At 44.5% G+C, this 26196-nt stretch overlaps 1 protein-coding gene across 1 annotated transcript in view; it reads right to left on the reverse strand.

Annotated features, from left to right (window-relative positions):
- The window catches only part of GATA5 (GATA binding protein 5), a 30399-nt gene extending 18220 nt beyond the window's left edge, over positions 1–12179 (reverse strand). The window contains exons 1-2 of the mRNA XM_044661160.1: positions 11453–12179; positions 6604–6779 (exon numbers count right to left, since the gene is read on the reverse strand). Coding sequence (XP_044517095.1) covers positions 6604–6779; positions 11453–11981 — 705 coding nt within the window. The 5' untranslated portion in view covers positions 11982–12179. The remainder of the gene's footprint in view (positions 1–6603; positions 6780–11452) is intronic.
- Positions 12180–26196: the final 14017 nt, after the last annotated feature.

Genomic DNA, 26196 nt, shown 5'->3' on the forward strand with positions numbered 1-26196 from the left:
ACTGTGCATATGCACCTCTCCACTCTCTCTCTCTCTCTCTCTCTCTCTCTCTCTCTCTCTCTCTCTCTCTCTCTCTCTCTCTCTCTCTTTCTCTCTCTACCTGTCTGTCTCTCATCTATGTACCCATCTATCTATGTATGTATCTGTCTGTCTATTGTTTTGTCAGATGATGCCTTCTCTAATGGGAGAAGGGAAAGGAGAGAGGAAGTTAACTAGGTATTTTAATGTAACAAAAAAACAAATACTTTAAAAAAAGAAGAGAGAAAAAGAGAGGAGAAGCAAGGAAGAGGAGAGAGTCAGAGATACAGAGCAAAAGAGGCAGAGACACAGAGAAAGAAAAATATAGAGAAACAGAGACAGAGTGAAAGAGAGTCCTAAAAAGGCTTATAGTGAGGAGTCCTCTGAGGATTAATGCTGTATAATTGGGAGGCTTCATATTTATTCTCTCTAAAAAGAGATGCAGGAAAGATCTTCCCCTACCCTCCTTACTTCCCAGGTAGAACTATTGAAGGTCCAAATGCATTGGTCTGGCAGTTGTGGGTGCTAGGTCCTAGTGTTTTTTGTTTGTTTTTCTTTTGTGACTTACTTACTGTGTGGCCTGGATATGTCATTTTCCCTCTCTGAACCTCAGCTTTCTTCATAAAATGTTAGACCTCTCAACTTCTAAGTCTGATATCCTATGATGACGTAGATCTCTAATGTTTTCCCCCCACCTCTAAGATGTTTATTCTCAAAAGGTAAAAAAAAAAATCTTTTCTGAAGGACAATGACCTTTACTCTCTACCAACAGAAAATCTTTATTGAGAGATTTTAGTAAACTTAAGATGAGAAATGGCTGGTAGACATCTGTTTATCTGTATCTATTTATACATACACACATATAACTATATCCATATATGTGTATGCAATATATAAATATCACAATGTCTTTTCTCTGCATTAGCTCCTTTGAACCTCAAAACAACCCTCTGAGGTAGGTATTACAGATAGATATTGCTATTCCTGTGAGATGGGGCTCATAGAAGTTAAGAAACTTGCCTATCAATGGTCAGAAAAAGAAAGCCTAGGTCTTCTTGACTCTTAAACCTAGCTAGCTATTGCCTGTATCGAGCCATCTCCAACCCTCTAGGCAGAGCTTCCCTCCTTCCCTAAAATTATTTTTAATGGGAAAGTCAATTGAATTCCAGAGAAAATGCCAAATCCATTTTTATAAAACCAGTTACTGGACCAAACTGGCTGCCAGATTCCTTCCAGTATTTAATAGACCTACATAGATAAATTATCTGAGAGTACTTATTGAGTAGCTAAACTTAACTGTGCTCAGCCCTATTTCTGGTCCTACCCTAAATCTTCTCACCTTACTCTTATTCCAGAATCTGGATTTATTTATTTTTCTTCAGGGTTATAAAGGGTAAAAACACTTTTTAGGTGAGCTGTCCAACAGACCTAATTTCAAACCTTTTTTTGTAGGCTAGGTGTTTAATAAAACTTCAAAGATTTACTAAGTGATCCTCTACTGAGTCATTTAACTTCTCTGAGCCTCAGTTTCCTCATCTGAAAAGTGGGAATAATAATAATTTTAGTAGCCCTCTTCATAGAGTTTTGTGAGACTTGAATGATTATGTATCTGTGAAGTGATCTAAAAACTTAAAGGTCTTATTTGGGAGTATCCCAAAAGCCTTGGGATAACTAAGAGGTATAGTGGATGGAATGCTGGACTTAGAGTCAGGAAGCCTTGAGTTCAAATCTAACTCCAAATACTTCCTAGCTGTGTGACATGGTTAAATCCCTTAATCTCTGTCTGCTTCAGTTTCCTCAACTGTAAGGTGGAGATAATAACAACACCCACTTTCTAGGGTTGTTGGGAGGATAAAATGATCTAATATTTTTAAAGAGTTTATAGCATAGTGCCTGGCACAGAATAGCACTTAACAAATGCTTATACCTTTCTCTTAGTGTGGTTTTAAGCCATGAAAATGGAACTAAGATTTTTGGGACACTCTGTATAGATATCAGTTATTATTACCAAAGTAAAATTAAAAAATGCAAAAACAACTCCCAAAAGGTTTGGAGCTAACTGAATTTTAAACTTAATTATTTTCAAACAAAATCAGTTAATGAATAGATAATTCAAAACACATTTTTAAAAATTGAATCAAATTTGGTTTGATGGCATTTTTTATGGTGTTCCAGAAGTCGCAGTGCAGTTTTAAGCTCTTAAATCTCAAGCTTTAATATTTAATATTAAATTGTTAAGTCACTAAGACTTTGGAAACACTCCATATTTATTATTACATTAAGACATCAAGGATCTGTAATTTAGCCAATATGAATAGTCCCTCCGCTATCAGAGGATCTAATCCTTCCACAATTTTAGAGATAAAATTGAACTCTCTTCAAGAATTATTCAAACTAATTATTAGCAAGTACAGTATTAACTGAAGCATCATCACTAAAGATCATTAAATATTACTAAATTAATATTACTACTAGTACTACTACCATTACCTCTGATACTAGTAGTCAAGTGATAAACATTGAAGGTGCTTTCATTACTAAAATTTTGGTCTACAAAATCCCTTGAGGAGCAGCTAGGTAGCACAGTGGATAGAACACCAGGCTTGGAGTCAGAAGGACCTGGGTTCAAATCAGAAGTCACATACTTTCTAGCTGTGGGAAACCCTGCAAGTCACTTAACCCCATCACCTAACTCTTACCTATCTTTTTTCTTAGAATTGTTACTAAGACAGAAAGGGAGGCTTTAAAAAATAACTAAAAAAATGGCTTAGCTTCTGACTATATGGATTTTGATGCCATGCCTCAATTACCTTCTCACCTTGGAATTTCCCTCAGTTCCTGTGGTCTTCATACACTGGAAAATTCCTCGAACACTGAGTGAGAAGACCTCCATTTTGTGGAGGGGCTCAGGTCTATCTTCCTTCATACTTTTCCTGGCTCTGCTTCCGATCTCCATACCTCCAGGGTACCTATCCACCTCTGCTTTTCAGCTTCCATTTATGTGTGGTCTAGGTGGTTTAGTATATAGAGAGCTGGTCTGTAGTCAGGAAGACCTGAGTTCAAATCCAGTCTCAGCTACTCACTACCTGTGTGACCCCGGGCAAGTCACTTAACCTCTGCTACTAGAGAAGAAAATGCTACACTATTCCAGTATCTTTGCCAAGAAAGCAGTATATTCCATAGAGTCACAAAGAGTCAGACATGACTAAACACAACAAAATCCTCCCTTAGAATTATGCTCCTTGAGAGCTTATACTATCTTTTTGTGTGCTTATATCCCAACATTTAATGCAGTTCCTAACAGATAGCAAGTACTTAACAATCAGTCAACAAGCATGTATTAACATTAGAAGGACCAAACCTATCAATTGACAAAAATTTTATTATAATTTTACTTTGAAATAAACATTTTAATCTTATTAAAATTTGCCTTATGGATAAAAAATGCTCAGAGCCAATTGACATAGCTTGGTCCTTTTCAAGGTATTCTTAAATTTGGGTCCTTGTTTAGTGCCTACACTGCAAAAAAAATAGTCTTTGCTCTCAAAAAGTTCACAATCTAATGGGGAAGAAAACATGCAAACAGGTTAAAAAAAGACATATTCAGAAAAAAAAAACCCAGATAAACAACAGAGAGAAGACACTAGCATTAAGGGGGATCAAGAAAGGCTTCTTGTAGAACCTGGTAATTTAGCTGGGGATTGAAGGAAGTCAGGGAAGTCAGGAGACAGAGAAAAGGATGGAGAGAATTCTAGGTCTGGGGGCAGCCACTGAAAATGCCAGGAGTCTGGAGATGGAATATCTTGTTTGAGAAATAGCAAGGAGATCTGTGTCACTGGATCACAGAGTATGTAGTGGGGGTGGGTGGGAAAGAGGGTGTAAGGTATAAGGAAACTGGAAAGGGGAGGGAACCAAGTTAAGAAGGGCTTTGAATCCCAAACAGCATTTTATTTTTGATAATAGAGCTGATAGGGAAACACTGGCTGGACTCTGTGTGTGTGTGTGTGTGTGTGTGTGTGTGTGTGTGTGTAATGGTTGTATCTGCATTTTAGGAAGTTAATTAGAAGGTTTGAAAAATACTTTACATATATTTTCTCAACAAAATCTCATGATAGTGATAAAGATCAAGATAAATATTTTTCAATTGAATATTAATTTCATACTCCCCTCTCTATATTTATTATGTAAAATAGGTAAACATAAATGTATAGATTTCTTATGGAGTGGGATTATTTTGGTGTTTGGGAGCAAACACTAAACCTGGTTAGTCTTAGCTGAGAACTTGGGCACATTTGACTCAACATTCTGTCAGGAGTGAACACAAAGCTGACAGAATTGTGAAAATGTCTAAAATGTATTCTAAAGATGAAGTCGATATATGCCTACTCTCTTACCATAGAGCCAACTCACAACCTGCCATAAAAGGAGGATCTAGTCCCAAGTCCCACACAAGAGAAACTACTTTAAACTCAGCCCATCCCAATTCCAAAGGTAACTTCATCTTAGATTGCAGAAAACTCCTAAAGTCAAGCAGCTGCTTTATCCTTCTGAAGCCAGTGGTCTCTGATCAGTGCCAGCCAACCAGAAGTTCAGGATCAATTCCTGTTTTCTCCTCCCAGATCGTCTAGGCTCTCCATATTCCCACATGGGGTTAAACCTCTCAAAACAAATGGAAAGCCCATATTGAAACCAACATAAATAATTGACTCCATGTTAAGGTAGACAATTCAGCCACTTGCTTTGGGGGCTTCTGTTTAAGGGCACAAACCTCCAGAAATAGACTAAATGATTGGGGGGGGGGTGTAGAGATCCAATACCATTAATAAGACTAATCACTAGAGTTTATGAAGAGGTCTAATCTGGGCTTCAGGGTTTTTTGTTTGTTTTTAGAAACCTTCCAATAGCTGAAACTGCCGGAGGAATTGGAGAATTTCTTCATTTGGCTGAAGCATTTTAGTTGTGTTTCTATGAAATATTTTTCCCTTTTCTTGAGAAAAAGAGTTTTACATTTTATACAATATCCTAAGAAGTAGCTTTTCGGCAGATGTGAATCAAACAGAGAAGTGCTCCCTGGGGGATCTTGGCTATTCCACTCGGAGAATGTCAAAGTTGTTACCATGTGTCAGGAACTCCCAATTTTGTTTTTGTTTTTGTTCTTTTTGCACCACACTAGCTAGGATCTTTTCGGAGAAGGATATTAATATCTTATTTAGAACATCAAAAAGGACTTCTGAGTAACTCTGGGAATAAAATAGGGAATAAAGAGGCTACAGTCTTTTCCAGTGTGGGTATCCTTAGGTTGCTCAATCTCCTTGCTCAGTGATTACAGAGAATTTGCTTTCGGAGAAAGCCTACTGGCTTATTTAGAACCACTCACCAATTCACAATCCCAGCTGGGAGCCTCCTTTCGGATCTGTATGAATTTTGCTTGAATACCTTTCCTTAACAAGGCCGATTTCTAAGTTCCGAAACCCCACATCCACAAAGATCAGCTTCACACAGGTAGGGAAATAGCTTTTTTTTTTTTTTTAAGTTTATTTATAATTTTTCCCTTCTTAAGGGGAAGGTGGGTGAAACCTTAACCAGCGAAGCCGAGAAATTCTATGAGAGCTCTGAGCTCCCCAGAGGCTGGGGCAGGCTCAAGTGTGCTGGAGCCATGTACATCCTGCCTCAAGCTCCCGAACACTTAAAAGTCCTGAGCTACAGACCCGGAAAGCAGTGCTGCTGTTTTCTGTAGCCCGAACTTGTCGACTCTAACGTGCAAGAAATCAAATAACAGAGAGGGACGAAACCCTGACCTATCTCAGTTAGGTTTTAGTCTGAAAGCTTCAGGAATGGGGTACGGGAGAGAGCTGAGGGAGGAGGTACCAACAGGTTCAAACTCAAGCCCGTTTGCCCTAAATCGAGTGGGAAAGAGTCATGCAAAAGTTCTCTCTTTTATCCTGGAGCGCTGAAATGGGCCGGGACTCCCTCTGTGCCCTGTTTGAGAAGAAACTAGTCTTTGGGCAGCAGAAAGACTTGCGTTCAATTCTTGCCTCTGAAGCTTATTCTCTCTGTATGATCTCAGGCAAGTTACTTAACATATGTTGGCCTCAGTTTCTTCATCTGTAAAATGAGGGAGCTGGACTACTAGATGATCCCTTCCAGCTGTTACCGTTTCGCTTCACTTAGTGAATATTGGTGGTAGTTGGGGGGAGGGGCCGCTAGGGAAGAGATTCTCTGACTCAAAATGCAGGGCCCACTTTCTCCATCCCAGAAAGTCAGCCCCACTTCACCAGTTCTGCCTCTGGGTATGCGGAGTTGGACAAAGCGCTCACCTAGCTGGCCCTGCTTGGCACTCGCAGAACCTCTTCCATACCCTCCTTCTTCACCAAACCCTTCCATTCCCGCCACTCGTCTCCTTCGAGAACCCCTTCTTCCACTTCTATGTTCAGAGTCTCCAACTGAGACCAGACTCCCGGATGTTAAGGACTTAGAAAAAAGACCCGTTTGTTAGTCTTAGTGGCATAATCTCCTCCGCACCGAGCTCCTACCCCGTAGCCTTGCTGCAGAACCCCGATGTGTTCTTCCCCAGCTCTGACTTACCAGCCTCTTCTGGGGCTTGATTAGTGGCCGGTTGATGCCATTCATTTTGTGGTAGAGGCCACAGGCGTTGCAGAGGTAATGGCCTGTGCCGTCTCGCCTCCACAGCGGCGTGGACATAGCGCCACAATTAACGCATTCTCGGCCCTCGCCCGGGAACTCTTCCAGGAATTCTGAAACTGAGCGGAGACGAAAGGGCATCAGGATCTGTCTGCAGAGAAGGGGGGACGGTGTATGTGCAGAGCCCAGATACCCTCCCCTTTACATCAGAGTATTTAAGGGCTAGGAGAGGCTTCTGAAACCATCTAGTCTAAACTCATGACTTTGCAGATGGGGAAACTGAGGCCCAAAGGGCTTAAGTGACGCATCTAAGATTACTCAGCTAAAAAGAGCCAGGATTCAATATCAGACCCATTCTCCGACTTCAAATCCAGTACTCTTGCCTACTCCTTAATCTCTCCCCACATCCAAGTTCCCGATCCGATCCACGGGGACAGTAGACCGACCTAATTGCCAGATTTTTGAGTTTCTGTTATTTGGATAGAGGGTGTTAGGGAAGAACTTAGAGGGAAATCGTTTTTGATGTTTCTCACTGAAAAGGAAGAGGGAAAAGTTGAATCTATTGCACGCGTTAAACAAACAAACAAATAAAAAAGAGCCCTAAACCCGAATACCAGAGGCCCTGGGCTTTTGTATGCCTTGGCGCCAGGTTTGGGACTTCACGTTTAAACACCAGGAAGAGGGAAAGGCGACGTAGAATTCAGTGCGATTGTGCCCCTTCTGCTCACCTTCCCCATGGTGGAATCCCAAACCAACCCTCCCAAAGTACAGAATTTAGAGCTGGAAGGAACTGAGAGATCACGAAGCCCCAGGACCTCATTTTGCAGTCTCCGAGAGTTGAGACTTAAAGGACAAGAAACTTGTCCAAGGTCTTAACACTACAAGGTCTTGGCTATCGAGAGTTTGGCAGTGAGTGCTGGAGATGGGATTAGAAAACGGAACAATCGGAGAAACCCGGGCACTGTGTGGTCTGTAAAGTCCTGACTAGTATCTCTACTATCTTCTTCGTCCAGGAGCCCCCTAGGGAGGGGGAACGTATTTAGCGGAAAAACAACCCCCCCAAACCCCCAAGCACTGGGCCCGAGATGTTTCCCTGCTTTATTCTAAGACTTTTCTTCTTCCCTGATACACAGTGCTAAGCATCCTCATCCCTCGTGCTAAGAAATTTGATTTTATCCCTTGCGCCCACGCATTCTCTCCCTCCAGCCTTCTTCTCTGGCCTTCCTCCCTCTACACACATCTACTCCCTGCCCCCACCCCCAACCTGGGGTGTTAATGTTGCGGGTTTTGCCTTTTCTCCCAAGGCGGCACGACCGGGGCTGTCCTTGGCCTCCGCGCGCCCCATAGGCCCGGGCTGAGCTTTGGGTCCGGTACAGCGGATAGATTGGCCCGCTGGCCGGGTTGTCTAAACAGGGCTCAGAAGCGTTGTTATTGTAAGGCGATTAAAGGCGGGGGTGGGTAAGTGGGTGGGTGTGGGAGGGGCTGGGGGCCGACTCGCGGGCTTCCCTGATTTCCATCAAACCTTTGGGGGCTTTGACTGGTGGCGACGCGCAGGCTGGGCCAAGACGGATGGAATGTGTGTGGGGGCCGCGGGCGCTAGGGCTATTGTGGGGGGGTGTGGGGTGTATGACGCAGGATCAATCACACCTCAGGCCGGGCTGCCACTGACCGATAGAGGAGCCTCGCCAGGGTGGGGGGGGGGGTTGGGTTGGGGGAGTGGAGGCGGGTCTGGATATGGGACCTGAGACCCTAGAACTAGGACCAGGACAGAGCTGGGAGTGAGAAGGCCCGGGGATTAGTCTGCTTTTTTGGTCTTGCTTTTTGGTGGCGGCTAGCAGCAGCTAGAGACCATACGGATAAACTTTTGGAGCTGGATTACTTCCTTTTGAAAAATCGAAACTCCCAGCTCCCCTCATCTCATCTAGCTCCATAGCATCTCGCCATTCCCTCCAGTAATCGTCACCCAAAGAAGGCGATGAATAAACTCCAAGAAGTTCAAACTCGCCAATGACCTAATTATTCAGGAGCACAGTATACTGTAGTCTTCAATTCTGGGCATTTTGGCTACTTATTATTACATGTACGACCTTGGGCAAGTCACTTCCCGTCCCTTTCCTCTACATTTCTCTAGCTGTACAATGTATCTGTACATATTCCAAATCTTGCACGATAAATGTTATCTTAGATCCCTTTTCTAAATTCCCCTTTTCCAGTTCTAACATAAAATATTCTAAGGCTCCATCTAATTCTGCTATTCTTCGCTCTTAAATACAATCCAGCCCTGACGCTTTATGGTCTAGGTGCTCTTCTAATTCTAAATCTTATGGCGTTCTAAAGAAAAGGCCCTCATCGAAAGAGGGAGTAGGGAGTCTAGAAATAGGCTAGTTCTGACTGACATCCTCCAGATAAATGAAATTTGGAGTTTCCCAGGCTAGCTGCCCCTTTCTCCTGTAGCTAACTGAGAGCCTTTCCAGTTCTTGGGCAGTTGGTTCCTCTAGGAGAGGAGAGGCACAGGGAGTGGGTGGTGGAAAGGGACCAAATAAATAGGTGAGCCATGATGGGCTGCCAGATTCTACTGGGAAAGTCAGTGCCAGGCCAAGAAAAGCTCAGCTCTTCATCTTCCGGGTTCTGAGCCAGAACCTTCTCCACAATCATCTAGCCTCACCCCTAAGCTCCTTTTGCTTTCTACCCCAAAGCGAATCTCCTGAGTAGGCAAACACCTCAGAAACCAGAAGGAAAACAAAAAGTGATCCTGGCTTTCGGGCAATCAGTGGCTAGTTGGATGACCCTTTGAGTCCTGGAAGTGAGTGGGTGTATCTAAATTATTCATTTAATTGAGATGTGGAGCAGTCAATGGTAGAGGGAAAGGGACAGCATCTTTATTTTCCCAACTTGGGATGGGAACTGCAGTTGTGGGGGAGGGAGGGGTAGAAAAGGTGGAGGCCTCACACCCCCTCCTCTGGGTGATTTTGTTCTCCACAGAGATAAGCTCCTCAGGAGCCCAGGCATGGAGTTGATGGGGGGGGGGGGCGGTTTGAGAGGAGACACAGCTAGGAAGGAGATAACTCTGCAGAGGGCTTGAAGTGCTTTTCAAAACAAAACATAAAGTTGGGAGGGATGGAATGGGGAGTTCATATAGGACAGTGAGGGGAGGGATGAGGAAAAAGGAGAGGTAGGAGAGGACTGACAGGACAGTTGTAAATATAGAGGAGAGGAAAGGGAAAGGAGAGGTAGATCTGAGGAAGCATGGAGAGGGAGGGAAAGAAGGAGAGTAAGCCCTAAATATGGAGAGGTGGGTAAAGAGAAGGGAAAAGGAGAGGATGGAAACAATGTGAAAGAAAAGACAGGAAGAAAGAACAAGGATACGATTGAAAAGGAGAGGAAAAGGAGTGGCATAGAGAGAGGAGAATGAGGAATTTTGGCAATTGCAGTCTGGTTCTTGAGCACCGCAGAGGAAGAAGAAGCAACTTGGTCCCGTAAAGAGCTACCTAGCAAACGGGTGACAGGGCAGTGTCTGTGATTCTGAATGTGGTGGTGGTAGGGAGGCTCAAAGAAATTAAAATGGCCCTTCACCCAAGTGGCTTTTATTGTCTATCGCTTGCTTGATTTTCACCATCTCCTTGGAAGGAAGAGAACAAGGCAATTTGGGAACTGTTTGGAAGAGAGTGAATTAGGAGACCAAAAGTCCTTTCAGATATAAACTAATTTACTTCAATAAATTACCAAAATATTAGAGTCCTGTAAATATGTCCCTCTGCCTTAAAATACCAAGCCTTCAGCTCGATCAGAAAGGGGGTACTGAGCCCAGGTGAAGGCAAGGAAAAAGATCTTGGAGAGACTGTCTCTGGTTGAAGGGTTGGAGCTTACATACTGTTTCCAAGGAGTTTTCTTCCAGTGACATAGGGCAGAGTTCCATCTGGGCAAAAAACCTCTTCCCCAATCCTCAGACTACAGAGGGGGTATGGGGTGGCATGCAGGGTAATGTTTGGCATGGCTATAAAGGAGGGGGTCAAAATAATTTTGAGGATAATTCATCCCTGAATTCCTTTTATTGATCAAAAGGGAGTGTTTAGGGGGAGAGTTTTTGCTCTTTTTGTGTGTGTTTTTTAATTGGGTTGAGTGTTTCCATTGATCTAAATAATAAAAAACAAAGCACTCAATTGCGTTTCAATAACATCTCCCCACTTTCTTTGTGTAGGCAAGGCTAACACTTGAGAGTGCCAACCTTTCAGGATCCTATGAGATTTGGGAATTAGTGTAGAGTCGAATGGGTAAAGTGCCTGTTTCTGAAAGAAATGATCCTTATTCTACCCCTACCCCCTTCCCTTGAAAGACAAAGATTCATGGGAAGTCTCATGTCTCAAAGACACTGGGATCTAACCCCCTGGAGGCTGGGGGATGTGTGTGTGAAGGGTGGGGAAGGGAACTCCTCTGGAATAATTGTGAGTTTCTGAACCTGACCTCAGGCAGAAAGACATTTAAGAAAAGGGGGTGAGTGACCAGGAATTCCCTCTCTGGAAAAAAATGATTTGCTCCAAAATAAGGATAAAGAAGAGAAACCAGTCGTTTCCTTCTATACTCTCAACTACTCCCTACCTCTCATTCTGTCTGATCCTTCCGTACTCCCCACTTCACACCAGGGACAACAGGGGCAAATTCTGGTTGGATCTTGAAGATGTGGTGGGGAACTCTTAAGTGGAATCACTAGGAATATGGAGGGGGAGGCATAGGAAGAATGGTGTGTGTGTATGTGGGGGGGGGCATCCGTTGGCTGAAGGAGGAAAGAACTCACCAAAGGTGGATCTCCTGCCTGGAAGGCCAGCTTGGCGGCTCTGTAGGCTGTGTAGAACGCTGCTTTCGAAGTGACCGGTGGTCCAGGATGGGGGCATGTCCGGGCTTACATAGGCTGGGTAGGCGTTGGAATAGGATCCACCGACTGAGCGCACCAATGGATTGGTGTACTGCTCCCTGGTGCCACTGCCCAGGAGCAGGGGGCTCTGGTAGGTTCCATCCCGTCCCCCGCCGCTACCCCCAGGAGGGCTGTGTGAATAGGAGAAACCAGACGGCGGGTGGGGGCTGCCAGGGTTAAAGGCCGAGGCCTCACCGCTTGCCTGGGCCCAGCTAGGATGACTGCTCAGTGGATGACTCTGGTGTGCTGCCTCACAGCCCGCCAGGTAGGGCATAGTAGGCAGCATAGAGGGCACTCGCGTCGTGGGCACATATACGGGGGAACTGGCTGCTGGCGAGTGTAGGAAGCTACTGGAGTCATGGGTATAAGGTGCCTGGCCGGGGTTCGAAGCGAGGGCCAAACTTTGGTACATTTTAAAGCAGGCCTCGTAGTTCCCGGCCCAGAAAGGAGCAGTTGGAGGTGTAATTAAAACTGGAAGCTCAGCGAGAAGGGCACAGCAGGAACCAGGTGCCGAGACCAAAGGAACAAAGCTTTAGGATTCGGTTGTATTTCCCCCAGTGTCTGACTTGGGTACTTTTCTCTCCAGTATCTGGTTGGTTGTCTGGGTCGATTTAAGGGACTGGTATCCAGATGTTGCCAGGAAGACGGTGTTACCTGGAGAGAGATGAAAAAGAGAAAAAAGACCATCATTTTGGTCTTTTTTTTTGTTTGTTCGTTTGTTTATGGACCTGGCGCTTTTCTCTGTATCCTTAGATCACCGTCCATCCCCAAACCTTCCACCAGTTTTCGGGATTACACCTGCGCTCTGGGTTTGGGTCTCCTTTGTGTTTCCTTCCTCAACCCCTGCTTGAACCGTCCTGCTTTCTCTCTGAGAAGTACCAGTCAGGAACACTAGTGGAAGGTTAATTTCCCATTTAGTTCAGCTGGTTCTATATATTATCCTTTCCACGCCTCCCAGACTGCTTGGCTAAAACTAGACGCAATACACCCCGCTCCCTCCAAACGAGAAATAGGATCAGAGACTGGGGTACTGAAAGACCTGACTGAGGACAGCTCCCAACGTAGCGAATTTTCAATACACCCTCTTCATCTCCTTTCCCACTCCCTATTACCTAGGAACTCCATTTCCCAAGAAAAAACAAGAATCACTGCTCCGGTGATTATTGTAACCCGGGTACTACGTTCTCGGGCTCGCTTCTAATTAAAATTCGTTAAATTCCTTAAGCCAAAGAAAAAGTTCTTTTTTCAGCATTTTTCCGGAGGAGGGGTTCAGAGAAGCAATGAAAAGAGAGAATCGACCTTAGGTAACCATTCCGCCCCCACCCATTTACCCTGGCCTAACTCGTAGGCTCCCGGTTCCTTCCAGAGAGGAAAAGTTGTGCTGAGATCTTACTAGGTTGAAGACCTCATAGGTGGACTAGATCAGTGGAAAATGGAATCACCAAGCCATCACTAATCTTGGAAATCCTTTGCACTGCTCCGACACCGGGAAGTTTCTAGGACTAGCACGCTATGGAGAGGAGAACTGGCGGTGGAGAAGGTCTCCAGGGAGCTGGTCGCCCCACGGGAGGAGAAAGTAGAGCAAGAGAAGATAGCGAGGGGGAGGATAGTCTTTGGGTTCACCCATTGGACTCAACTCCTCAGCTTGTCGCCGGAGAAAGTATTTGAGGACCCAAGAGGCTAGGGGAGACCCTGGTTCTCCTTGGTACCCCCTCTGAGCAGCAGGGCCCCTGGGAGTTAAGCGTAGGCCCGCGGAAAGCATCTAGGTTGGCACCATCAAGGCCTAACGGGATGATAAAGTCTTGCCTTGAAATAGACCAGCAGGGCCCGCTGCGGCTCAGAGACCCCTGCAACGGCTTGAAGGGCTCCGGGCTCCGGCAGGGAGGCGGGGACCGGACTGGGGTGGGAGGGGGCCTCAGGGAGAGCTACTTCCCCCGGGAACCCGCATCCACACGGTCTCTCAGGGCAGCCCCATATACCAGATAAGGCCGGGCGGGCAGATAAAAGGTGGGCAGAGACATAATACTTACTGTGGCGTGGAGGGGAGGGGGCAGCAGTCGAAGCGGACGAGCAACTGGGAGCCAGAGGCTGCGCCGCAGGGAATCCCGCCGAGGGCCGGGCCGGCCCCAGCCCCTCCCCTCCCCTCCCCTCGAACCCACCCCCTGCCGCTAAGCTTCTCCAAAGGTCAGAGCCGGCCCCGCCCGACTCGGCTCGCCCCACCTCCCGGCGCCCTCCTGGGGGGCTCCGGGCAGCCTCGAGCCCCCGGCCCGGGTCAGCGTCCGGGCTCGGGCCCGAGAGACCACGTGATCCTGCACGGCTTTCTCTGGGAATTTGGCTTCGGGCTGGAACCAAGCAGGAGAAATCCCAGGCTTCTTTGGCAGGGGCCCGAATAGTCTGGTGGGCAAAGCTCTCCTTTTCTAGGGCCAGGTCCTCTGCCCCAGTCTCCCAGTGTTGGAACAGAGGGCAACTAAAAGATAAATTAGTTGATTATTTACTCTAAATTCAATCCAGAGGTCTTGTCCGCCTCCCAGCCCCTCTTGCAGGCCACCCAGAGGGCCAAGCAGTGGCTGTGACAGCCAGAGCGGGATCTCGAACCCCTCAGCCTCTCTCACCCGGAAGCCAGCCGAAGCCTAGAGGGGCGGCTGGAATCTGAGGGTGAGTCTAGCCCGATACTTGTTTCCCCCAACAAACAACACGCACACACTCCAAAGCTTGAGGACGCCTGGCACAAGGAAGTTGGAACTCTGTGCCCCAAGGCAGAATGTGCTATGTGTTCTTGTCTATGGGGTGGGATTTTTTGAATTATGGGACAAATGAAAAACTCTGGAATCTGCCTCCCTGCAAAAGCCTTGGGGTAGGGGGTGGAGGTGGATGTTAGAGGTGGGTTTTTGGAGGACTGGAAGAGATGCTGTATGGGCGCGTCTCAGTTTTGAAGAGGGAGACCGATAGGTTTCTAGGCAAACGTTTGGTGCTCTGGGTCTAGAGCTTAATGGAGTCCATAAACCCAGATTACTGCCCAGGGCTGGGACCCAGCTGTTGGAGAAGGGCCTGGCCAGCTTCCTGAAGTCTCTCTTCAGACGTTGGATTTCCCTACCCTAGAGAGTAGTTCAGCGGCCCGCCGGAGCTAGTGAAGACATTTAAAAGTCAACGAAAGGAACCAAACGTCAGGTCCGATGGTTGGATCTCCACATCATCCATGAACTACTGGGGGTCCAGAAGCCCAAAGCAGCCCTCTTTGCTGCGAAAACCCAGGCTTAATTCTAATAGCAATACTTTAAGGTTTACAAAACACTTCCTTCATAAGTGTGAAGAATTACCTGTGAGATAGTGCAAGTATTATCCACCTCCCAGGTCCCCGTTTTACAAATGATAAAACAACCTTAGTTAAGTGTATTGTTCAAGGTATCGACCTTAGAAGGTGTAAAAGCCAGGAGTCAAACGATTTTAGTCTAATTCCAAGTTCAACTGTCTCTATGTTGTGGGGCTATTCTTTTATGTCTATCGGACCTTCTGTTAGCTCTGAACTCCTCACATCCACTACTGTTTCTGACCAGGCCTTTCTCAGAAACCACCCAAATGCCTTCTTTGGGATGTGGAGAATTCTACTCAAATTGGTTCTATAAAAAGGGGAGGTGATGGCATTGGCAATGTGGCTCTAATAACTGTGAGGGAAATGGAGGAGAAAGTCCAACCTGGTAAAGCTAGCTTGCCCTGCCCTGGCAACCGCCTGGAGTTAGGACACCCCAGAAACCAAGCAGTTTAAAGAAAGAGTGATGGAATCATATCTCTCCAAGACAGAAGAGCCTGCATGGTGTAACAACACAATATACTGGTGTCCTGTAGTAGATATACAATGCTAAACATATAATTTTTATAGAGCTGATAGGCAGTATATTATAATGTACCTGTTACGCTTGCTTCAGTAATACATCAAATACTCTGTCTTTAATAAAAACAAATAGCTCACACATCTTCCTTACAGAAAGAATTTGTTACAGTTTTACAAACTAAGGAAAGGAGACTCAGAACTGAAGTGACTTGTCCATAGTCCCATATAGGAGAGGAGGAAGTAGAGGCTAGAACTCCAAACCCATTTCTTTGACCTCTAGTGGCTATTCTACAACAAGTTGTCTCTCTCTAAGGTATTTGTATATGGATGCTTGTGCATGTATTTCTATCTTACTTCAACAAGAAAAAACATTTAGCATATGTACATGTATCAATAGATGTGTGTGAAAATATAGTTCTATCATCATCATCATCATCAAGATTATCACCATCTACACTGAGGTTCAGTGACCTGTTCAATGTTACACAGCCAGAATGTCCTAGAAAGGGACCAGAGTCATTCTGAATCTAAGGCTAGCTCCCAACTCAGGCTGCCTTATGTGTATATATGTATTTGTGATTTCATCCATCCATGTGAATACACATACACAAGATCATATTATGGAATCACATATCTCCTACATATATGATTGTGAGGTTATTTGCTATGTATGTATGTATGTATGTATGTAATGCACACATAAGTGAAATATGAGGCTATAATAGACATATAATTATATGTATATATATATAAATCTATATCTCCCTATATTGTCATCTTAATCTGAGTTCTCATTAAATTGAGGAGGGGGCCCAGGATTTCCAAAGACTATGTCAGGGAAGGATCTAGCAGGTTCTACCAAGTCAGCCGGAGAATTTCTAGTGTGACTCAATGAAAGCTTGTAAGTCTGTTGTTCAAGGAGCAGTCTAGTGAGCTAAGTTTGGAAAGCTGTCCCGACACTGGCTGTAAGGAGAGGAATTGTTTTCGTCACAGAGACTTTTGAGAACCATCTTCTAAATGATACGAGTTTTATGAAATGCTTTGGTGAAAGGAATGCCCTCCATAGATGACTCCCTAGACCTTGGAAATATTGAGGTGTCATTTTATTTTGTGATGAGTTTCGAAAGGGGGCACATGAATATTTTCTTTTTCCTCACCCACTGATAATGCGTGTTCCTACTACGGAGATCAGAGCACGTTTTCCAGGTGTTGTGCTGGGTACGTATTGTTCATCACCGAATCTCAGTCGTGGCGGATCCACCGTTTCCATCCTGGGCTTCTGGATACTGCACTAGTCTGCTAACTCTGAAATTGATTGTCGGGGAAAATTTATAAGTTAGGGAGGGAGCAGTGGATAACTCCGCACCCCACTCTCCCACTCTCCAGGTCAGTTCCTTAGGTCAATGCAGCCCTTTTGGGCGGCGACCCTCATTGCACTGTTTTATTGGCTATTGTTCAGTAAGCAAGCTGGCTTGGCCCGTCCCATCCAGTACCATCCCAGCGGGTCCCGACTCGATGTCTTTCTCAGCCCCAATCTCCCTCTGAAAACTCCACTCAAGTCTCCTCTGTTCAGTCTCCTCCTGCGCCAAAACTCCTCAATCATCCACAAAGTTTGGAGTCTGGGGATTGAGGGAGCAGGGGCCGAGGCTCCGGTCAAGGAATGGGAGCCAGGGTGGGAAAACGAGGTCAACGGCGATCCGGCTGTTGGGGACTTGGACAGGTCCAATTCGGAGGTGTGCAGGTGTGCGTCCCAAGCCCTGGGCTGGTGAAGAAGCTTTAAAGCACGGGGTTTGTGTGAGCTTGCTCCCAGGGGCAGGCCTTAAAATAGTTCTAGAGAACAAGCCCTGGGTGAGGAGATAGCGGGCGGGGCCCTCTGAGTGATGCTTCCCGAGGTCAGCTAGTTCGCTGGGACCCACTTCTAGCTTTTCCGCTGCACTTTGCGGGAAGCTAAAGTGCCCGAGACCGTCCTCAGTTTGGTTTTCGTTTGGGAAACAGGAATTTAACTCCAATACAAGGTTATCGATTCCAGGGCTGGAGAAGAGGACTTGGGAAAGTGTAAACGAGGACGAAGTGGAGGGCGAGGCTTGGGGCAGAGAAAGGCTAGTGTATACACCGCCTGTCAGCCAGGCGTTCGCTCTGCGCGGGTTTGGCGGAAGCCAGAGCGCTGGTCGGGGATGGCGTGGGGTTCTGGATTCCGTGTCTCCGAGTTTCTGATTGCTTACTTTGGGAATGGGAGGGAAAGCGTGGTACGGAAAACTTGAAAGAGGTTTATAAAGTATTTGTGCGAGTATTGTTATTGATTTGCCTCTATCACCAAAGCAAACAGATACTTGAAGCCAGCTCCCGAATAATATAGGTAAACAGAGTTGGGATCATTACGAATTCTGCAACATCTATAATAAAAGTCGCAATTCTCGGTTTGCTACAGAGACCGAGCCTTCCAGTATCCCCAGAAGGGGCGGGAGAGCAGAGAATGAGAGAGACAGACGGGTCTTGAACAGCAGAACCCTGGGCGGACACTGCGAGGCATCGCGGATTCCCCCACAGCATTAGTGGTCGAGGATCGGGGTTCCCCAAGAAGCTTTTGTACTGTGTGAGATCTACGTTTGAGGGAGTTTGCCCCTTGCCCACGGAGTTCAGTCATTAGGCAGGCCAGGCTTTCTTGCCTGCATCTTGGACTCTTTTAATCCTTTTTTCTGCTAGGAGAAAATTTCTGTTTTTCCCTGCCCCTGTTCCCTCCCTCGAATAATTTAAAAAAGCGGAGGCAGGCCCTTTCCTTAGATTTTCCCAGTCACTGGCCTTGATATTCTTTGGGGAACAGTGCCACCTACTTCCCCAACCCCCACCCACTCTCGGTCGGCATCCATTCGACACCTCAGCCAGGCGCTGCTCCAGCTCCGGGAAGGGAGATTGTACTCGTACACTTAGACACAGGCCGGAGAAGGTACACACACCACCCACACACGCTCACACGCACACACACCCCATTCACGGCTTCGGAATCGATTCCCCAGCCCCAAGACTTGTCTGAGAGATGAGTGCAGCCGAGTGCAAATGACTCCTTTTGGCGAGGACCTGAGCCTTTAAGACTTAATTTAAGATTACCTGCAGGGTGGGGTTGGGGAGTCGGGAGAGGAGAATGGGAACAACAATAACAACAAATCCCCAAACCTTCCCTCCTACTTGACCACTGATTTAGGGGAAAGAGTTGTTAGACTGGAGATGGTAAAGACACTCCCCATCCCCCTCTACTTTCGAATTCCAACTCTGACATTTGTGGATGGCATTTGGTGATGGCAGGGAAGTTGACCTCTGAGCCTCAGTGTCCTCCTCTGCAAAATGGGGATAAGACTATCTGCACTATCTGCCTTACAGGGTTGTTCTGGAAATCATATTAGAAAATGCTCCTCAAGTGCTTTGCAAAGTTTAAGGTGCTAAGTAAATAGCGATTTTTAAATAATCTGGTTTGTCATGCTTACAGTTTTCTTTCTTTTGAAACAAACTTTCATTTCTGGTAGAAATCCAATTTGATCATAATGCATCTATTACCTTTTTAGTATGCTGTGGTAGCTTTCTGCCAGTTGTCCTCTTCCTCAAATAGATAATGGAAATATTCCCCTAAACATGGAGGACTGGTAGGACATAGGAAAGGCAGCCTTTGACCCAAACTTGATAAAATTTTACAATAGCAGCTAGTTATACAATACAAGATCGTAGATTTGTATGCTGCACAAATTATTACCCTTCCCCCTTCCCCTGCCCCCCATACATGGTTTCTGGCATGGCACAGTCTTCATAAAATATATATTTAAAAATCCTTAGTGTTTTAATAACAACTCTAAGACAGAAGGTAAAGACTAGGCAAACGGGATTAAATTGACTTGCCCAGGGACACACAGCTAGGAAGTGTCTGAGGACAGATTTGAACCCTGGTCTTCTCTATCCATTGTGTCACCTAGCTGCTCTATAGAGTGTAACAAATACACTATTTCATTACTTAACCTCAGCCCTCTGTTAGCTAGAGCAACTAGAATTGTCATCATTTTATGGAAGAGAAACTATGACTCAGAGATGTAAAACTTACTTGCTCAAATCTATCAAGCTAGCAAATGTGTGTGTGTGTGTGTGTGTGTGTGTGTGTGTGTGTGTGTGTGAAAAACCCAGGTTTTTGGGTTACATACAGATCCAGAATACAGCTTACTATCCCAAGCTGCTCTCATAGGCACAGATACTAGTCATATATGTACACAGGCTTGTCACAGACTTTCACAGAAAGACACTCAGCTTTGATTTGATTCCACTTCAGTTGCAGCAGGTCCCATATCCCACTGTGGGCTAGAGTGGGAAAGGGGTAGGGAGAAGCGGAGTTCTTTGGATTTTCTGCCAAGGCAAACTGGTCTGGAATTTATAGGCTTAGGGGGTCATTTGGAGGCATGGAGAGGTTATAATTTGCTCCTGGTCACTTAGTAGCTAAGGCATGTGTCCCAGGCAATACTTGAATCCAGGCTTTCTCAGTGTTAAAGCCAGCCTTCTATACAGTAAGTCATACCTCAGTGACTCTTTTCAGATTTTACTAAAGGACTGTTTCAGAGGACAAATGCTCCTACAGGGAGGTATTTCTACTCAAGGACTGATCTTAAAATTCACAAGGTTTCCTGAGCTTAATGCAAAGTTCTCTCCAATAGGAAGATCAAAGGATAGGCTGGGTGGGAAAAAGGGAGTGGAAACTCCCTCCCCCAAAAGAAGAGTTGTTGAGATTTAGGGTTTCTGAACTGAGTGGGGCTATGCCAACCACTAAAGGAGAACAGAAGGCCCAGGACTTAATATTCTTCTCATTCTTCACCTCATCAGTCAATTTTTCAAGTATTTATTAAGCATCTACTATGTGCCAGGTACTGTGCTAAGCATGAATGATATAAAGCAATGCAAAAATAAAAATGATCCCCGATCCCAAGGATCAGAATAGAAATTCCTTCTCTAACTTGGAGTTCTAGGTTCCAGGGGCTGTAGAGAAGAAGCTCTAGCCTTTTCACAGATTACTCCTTTGTTCTATTGGAGAGCACACTAGATCTTGTGTCTGAAGAACTGGGCTTGAATCCACTTAGATACTTGCCACCCATGTGACCTTGGGCAAGTCTTACTTCTTTAGGCTTTTGTTTCCTTATCTAAAAAAAAAAAAGAAGAAGGGGTTGGTAAATCTCAGTTATTTTTTAGGTCTAAAATCCTGTGATTCTTTGCCTCTTCCTTATCCAGTCTGCCCAAACTGGCTCCAGTCTCAGCTTGCTTTTGTCTTCCAGGACACTTTGGTCTCCTCTTTCTTTTTAGCCAGGGACAGTGGCTCAGAAAGGGTCAAACCCTGGGTCAGGGACATACACCCTAGATAGGTAGGAATAGGTATGAGGGGAGGCAGAATCCTGACTGCTTAGGAAAGGAGATTGGGGTAGAATGAATAGAGAACTCAGAAGGCAAAGGTAATCCATGTAAATGGAGTATTAGAGTCAATGTACTGACCTTCATTCATTATTCAATTGTCCACAAGGATATTGGTGAATTCTGGAAATAAAAAACAATAAGACACTTAGATAGAATTCTGGGCCATCTGTATGGCCTGAGTTCAAGAGACAAGTGCCTGTGTGTCTCTGTCACCATCTCTTTGTTCCTCAGTCAGTTTCTCAGGATTTAGTTGACAAATCAGAACTAGGTTTCCATTACCCCTGTGGGGGAGTGGAGACTCCTTCCATCAGCATGGAAGTTCATTTTATATTCATTGTCTTGATACACCACAGCAGATTGTGATCTCTCCAGCAAAGTGGTGCCTGAAAAGAAACCATGGCTGTGAGGTAAGATCTGAATGGAAATTTAACCTCAAACATATACCTTGAAGCACAATATAAATGTGCTTCCTCTCTTCTTCTTTGCAAAGGTGGGGGTCTTTGGGTGTGTAATATTTTATATACTGTCAGAAATATTCATATAGTGATTGGTTTTTCTGAAATGGTACTTTTTCTCCTTTTAAAAATCTTTGTTACAAGAGAATGAGTCCCTAGGAGGAAAAAAGGAAACATTAAGAAATGAAGGCAAAGCAAAAAAGAAGATATCATTAAAATGAAAAAAACCTAATGTAGTGCTTTCTTTTTTTTATCTGATTATCTTCTATTTATTTATCTTTTTATATGTTGCATCCCACCTCCCACCACCACCAAACTCTAGCAGAATATAGATGGCAGGAATTTGTTTCCTTTTTGCCTTTGTATTCCCAGCACATGGCATATTGCTGTGCCCATGATAATTTACTAATAGAGATAGGGACTAGACCTAGAAATTCATTGACGTGATGAACTCCTTGATGAAGAACTTCCTGCTAGCTCTGTATTTTGGCACCTTTCCTGAACTTATAGTCTTAGTAAGCTGCCTAGAGCACTAACAAGTAAAATGACTTGCCCAAGATCACACAAACAATATGCCACAGGCAAGACTTGAACCTGAATTTTTCTGATTCCAAGTCCTGATCATTACCTTTCATAATTTAGTATTATAATAATGTAATTAATACTTTATTATAATAGAATAATAATTAATATTTTGTTAAATTTATTAAAAATACATACTAAATTTATTAACTTGAACTGAATTAAATTAGATAATACCAGTGATTTTTTTCTGTCAATTTCGATCACAAAACTGAAAGCCTAAACTAAAACTAAATACTATTAAATAAACTAATAGGAAAACTCCAAGATTCCTATCCCAACAGGATCTGTATTATGATTATGAGTTATAATCAAGTTCACATTTAGCAAACAATAACAGAATTATTAAATAACACCAGGACCTTAAAGTAGTGGTGTGTAGTGAAGAAACACTGGTTACAAATGTCTCTCCTGACCAAAGTACTTTAATCTTTCTGTGCCTCAGGCTTCTGTATTATGGAGGGTGTTCCCACACTGGTTGTATTCTCTTATGTGGATAACAGCTGGATGATCATGACAAAGAACATGAATCTTGAGAGAATAGGAGGTTGTATCATAGGAAGATTTCTTAAAGGGAGTGAAGAAGACACTTAAAGACTAAATGACTTCCATGCTTGAGCTGTTAAGTGAAAGGCGAATTAGCTTTTTTCTTTGTTCTTAGAGGAGAGCAATGAAATTTGCAGAAAGATAGGTTTCATCTTGATGTGTGGAAAAAACTTAGATACCTCCAAGGTGAATAGGCTATTTATCTCTGGAGATGGTGAATTGCCCATCACTGGAACTCTTCAGGTAGAGACGGGATGACCTCTTAGTGAGGATGATATAGAAGAGCTGTGAACTGGACTAAAGTGTAGTTGCCTCTTTGGGATTCTTTGAAGATCACAGCTATTCTAGCCAATGTCTCCATCTGGACTTTGCAGGTCATAACAATATCCCAGTTCAGGGCATTTCTGTGTGAATCTGATTCTTTTGACCTTGGTTCTTCTACCAAGTACTCTGCTAGGGCTGTAAGAGGAGAGGGAGGGAAAGGGAAGGAGTGAGAGACAGTCAGACAGAGACAGAGAGAGAGGCAGAGGAACAGAGATAGACAGAGAGAGAGAGACAGACAGACAGACAGACAGAGACAGAGAGACAGAGAGAGGAAGAATCTGAGGGAAGCCAAAGTGCTACATGTGAGTAAGTAGGGAAGGGACATTCATGAGACATTTGTATAGCTAGAGCTTTAAGGTTTGTGAATACTTTTCGTAAACTATCTTATTTTATTTGTATTATCTGTATTTTACACTTTACCCCTATTTGAGCAAACTGATATGAAGCGTTGTTAAGTGAGCTTCCCAAGTAAGTATCAGTAAGTATCAGAGACAGGATTTGATCTCAGGTCTTCCCAACTCCATATCAATCAATCAATAAAACTTTAGTAAGCACCTATTTGTGCCAGGACAGACAGCTAGGTGGCTCAATGGATAGTGCCCTGAACCCCAGGTTAGGAAGAATGAGAATTCAAATCCAGCTTCAGATACTTCCTAGCAGTGTGAGCCTGGGCAAGCCTCTATTTACCTTAATCCACTAGAGAAGGAAATGGCAAACCACTCCAGTATCTTTGTCAAGAACACTCCACAGAAATAACAGTGTCCTATGGTCCAAGGAGTCAAGAGTTGGACACAACTGGACAAACAAAAAATGTTTCAGCCACTGTACTGAGTGACATGGATATCAAAAGGGGCAAAAGACAGTTCCTGTCTTCAAGGAGCTTACAATCTTAGACTCTACAGACTGTGCCTATCACACATGAGAAGGGAGAGGGAAGGGTGGCTATGCGACCAAGAATGAAGGCCCTGATGTGCATAAATTCTCTGGGAGGAGCATATCACTGTCTCTCTTTGTATAATTTTGCAGTGGCTGGCAGCACCATCTTAGGAAGGTTTCCCAGACTGGGTGTAGAGGGAAATGCCAATCACTGAGCAGACAGATTGGAAGCTAAGGCAGCCAGGGGTCCCCAAGGAGATGGGTGGACCTGAGTTTGGAGTGTGTGTGTGTGTGTGTGTGTGTGTGTGTGTGTGTGTGTGTGTATTTCAGAGGCTAACCTTTCCTTAGCATGCTCAGAGCCACTGCTCCCCCCACGCCATCCCCACCCTACACAGAGGCAATAAATAAAGACATCTATTTTGCTGAATTAACCTTCTGGTGGCCAGGTGAAAAGGTTACATTCACATGATTCATGGCGGGCTGAGCGACAGCACTTTGTTGCTAGGATTTTGGGGAATGTGAGGGCCTGAGCAGCTGGAGTCTGAGTAATCTCGAAGGGAGAAGGCCAGGCTCCGGTCTGCCTGCCTCCCCTGCCTGTTGGCTCTGCGTTTCTTTTCAGACTGTCACTCTTCTATCGGCAGCAGCAGTGAGTTCTCTTCCAGCCTCAGCCTGGGGCTCTTAGAGCTTGGGAACCGTTAACCCAGACAAATTTATAGGTGGAAAAAAAAAAGAACAGTTCTTCATTGTTTTAGATTTGTGAGGATTTCAATGATCACGTAACCCTCATTAGGACAGGCTTGGAGGAGGGGTAGTGTATTGGAGAGGGCACTGGAAAATCAGTAACATTTTTGGGGCCAAATCCCATCTCCCCCACTGATCAGAGATGTAGATAAGCTTAGGCAAGATACATAACCTTCTTGACTTTCTTTGCTATATCTGGAAAATGGGGAGAAAAATTTCCATCTCACAGAATTTCTAAGGGAGTGAATAAGTATACATTCTAAATATCAATAATTATTGTTACTTATTACTTGGCTATTTCTTCATGATCACATTTGAAGTCTACAGAAATGATCCAGTTACCTGTAACGGGAGGTAGGGAATATTAGGACAGATCATTGGCCTGGAAGTCTCCCTTGAAATATTCCTCTCTTCCCACAATTTTCATAGTTAGGGATCATCTCTCTTCTAGATTACCACCAAAGCTAGTCCTTTTTAGCAAAGCAGAGAATTGGAGCAACCAGTGGGGTGTTTCAGCAAAAGACTAGGAATTGGGGGTAGCTAGATAGAGCAGTAGATTTGAGAGCCAGGCCTAGTGACAAGAGGTCCTGGGTTCAAATTTGGCCTCAGATATTTCCCAACTGTTTGACCCTGGGCAAGTCACTTAACCTCCACTGCCTAGCCCTTACCACTGTTATGCCTTGGAATCAATACGCAGTGTTGATTATAAGATGGAAGATAAAGGTTTAAAAAAATAAATTAAGAAGTCTGGGGATTTCCCCCAAGGCAATGGCCACAATATATGCTTGGCATGAGAAAAGTCAGTCTGTGAAGTCTTCTTTAGCTGAGTAAAGAAAACTTAGGTGTTAAAGAGTCCTGAGCTTCTAGTTTTAACTTCCAACTCAGATACTAACTACGGGATTATGGACAAGTCTTTCAATTCCTCAAAGCCTTAGGTCCCTCATCTGTAAAATAGCATTTCTCACCACTAAATTACAATATTGCTGGGAGGAAATGCTATACAAATGGCAGTTATCGTTTATTTTTTTAACTAGCTGAGTGACTTGCAACCTCCCCCCACCCCCCCACCCCCAGCCTTAATCAATAGAGCTAATATCATTGTCATCAACTTTCCCTTTGCCATAAAGGGGAGAGAGAAAAGAGAGGGAGGGGAGGGGAAGAGGAGAGGGAGAGAAACAGAGACAGAAAGAAAGAGAGAGATAGAGAAAGACAGAAACAGAGAGAGACAGAGAGAGACGGAGAGAAACAGAGAGAGACAGAGAGAGACGGAGAGAAACAGAGAGAGACAGAGAGACAGAGAGAAACAGAGAGAGACTTTATTAGTCTTTTCCCTGGCTTTTTCACCCCTGTAAATATGTTTCATCATGCCTGACAGTATATATCTCTGGAGCAGTAAATCAACCACATCTGTTGCAATCTCTGTTCATAGTTGTTATTTCTTTCTTTTTTTTCCCCCTAAAGGTGGACATCTCCCTAGCACAACAGTACTAGACTAGGTGTAACAGTCTAAGTTTCAGAAAGCTGCCTCAAGCAGTATCTAGACTACATAATCATGACTCGCTCTCACTCAAAGTTAAAAATTCAGTCCACGAATCTTTGTTGTTTCCCTGTCTATACCATACCAGTTGACCTATGTGATTGACCTTTTCTCTAAAGTGAGCAGTGATTTGATCAGATTGGCCTCTCTAAGGCTACATCTAAGTAGTAAAGTCCAAACAATCATATCTAGTTATTCAATGAAATCAGAGTTATTTGTAGGGTCAGTCTAGGTAACCCAGACACAGAGCATCTAGGTAGCCTAGAGTGGCATTGGCAAAAGTTTTCCATTTTGAGTGGCCAGA

The sequence above is a fragment of the Gracilinanus agilis genome, chromosome 2 (assembly GCF_016433145.1).
Source record: "Gracilinanus agilis isolate LMUSP501 chromosome 2, AgileGrace, whole genome shotgun sequence".
In the NCBI taxonomy this organism is placed as follows: domain Eukaryota; kingdom Metazoa; phylum Chordata; class Mammalia; order Didelphimorphia; family Didelphidae; genus Gracilinanus; species Gracilinanus agilis.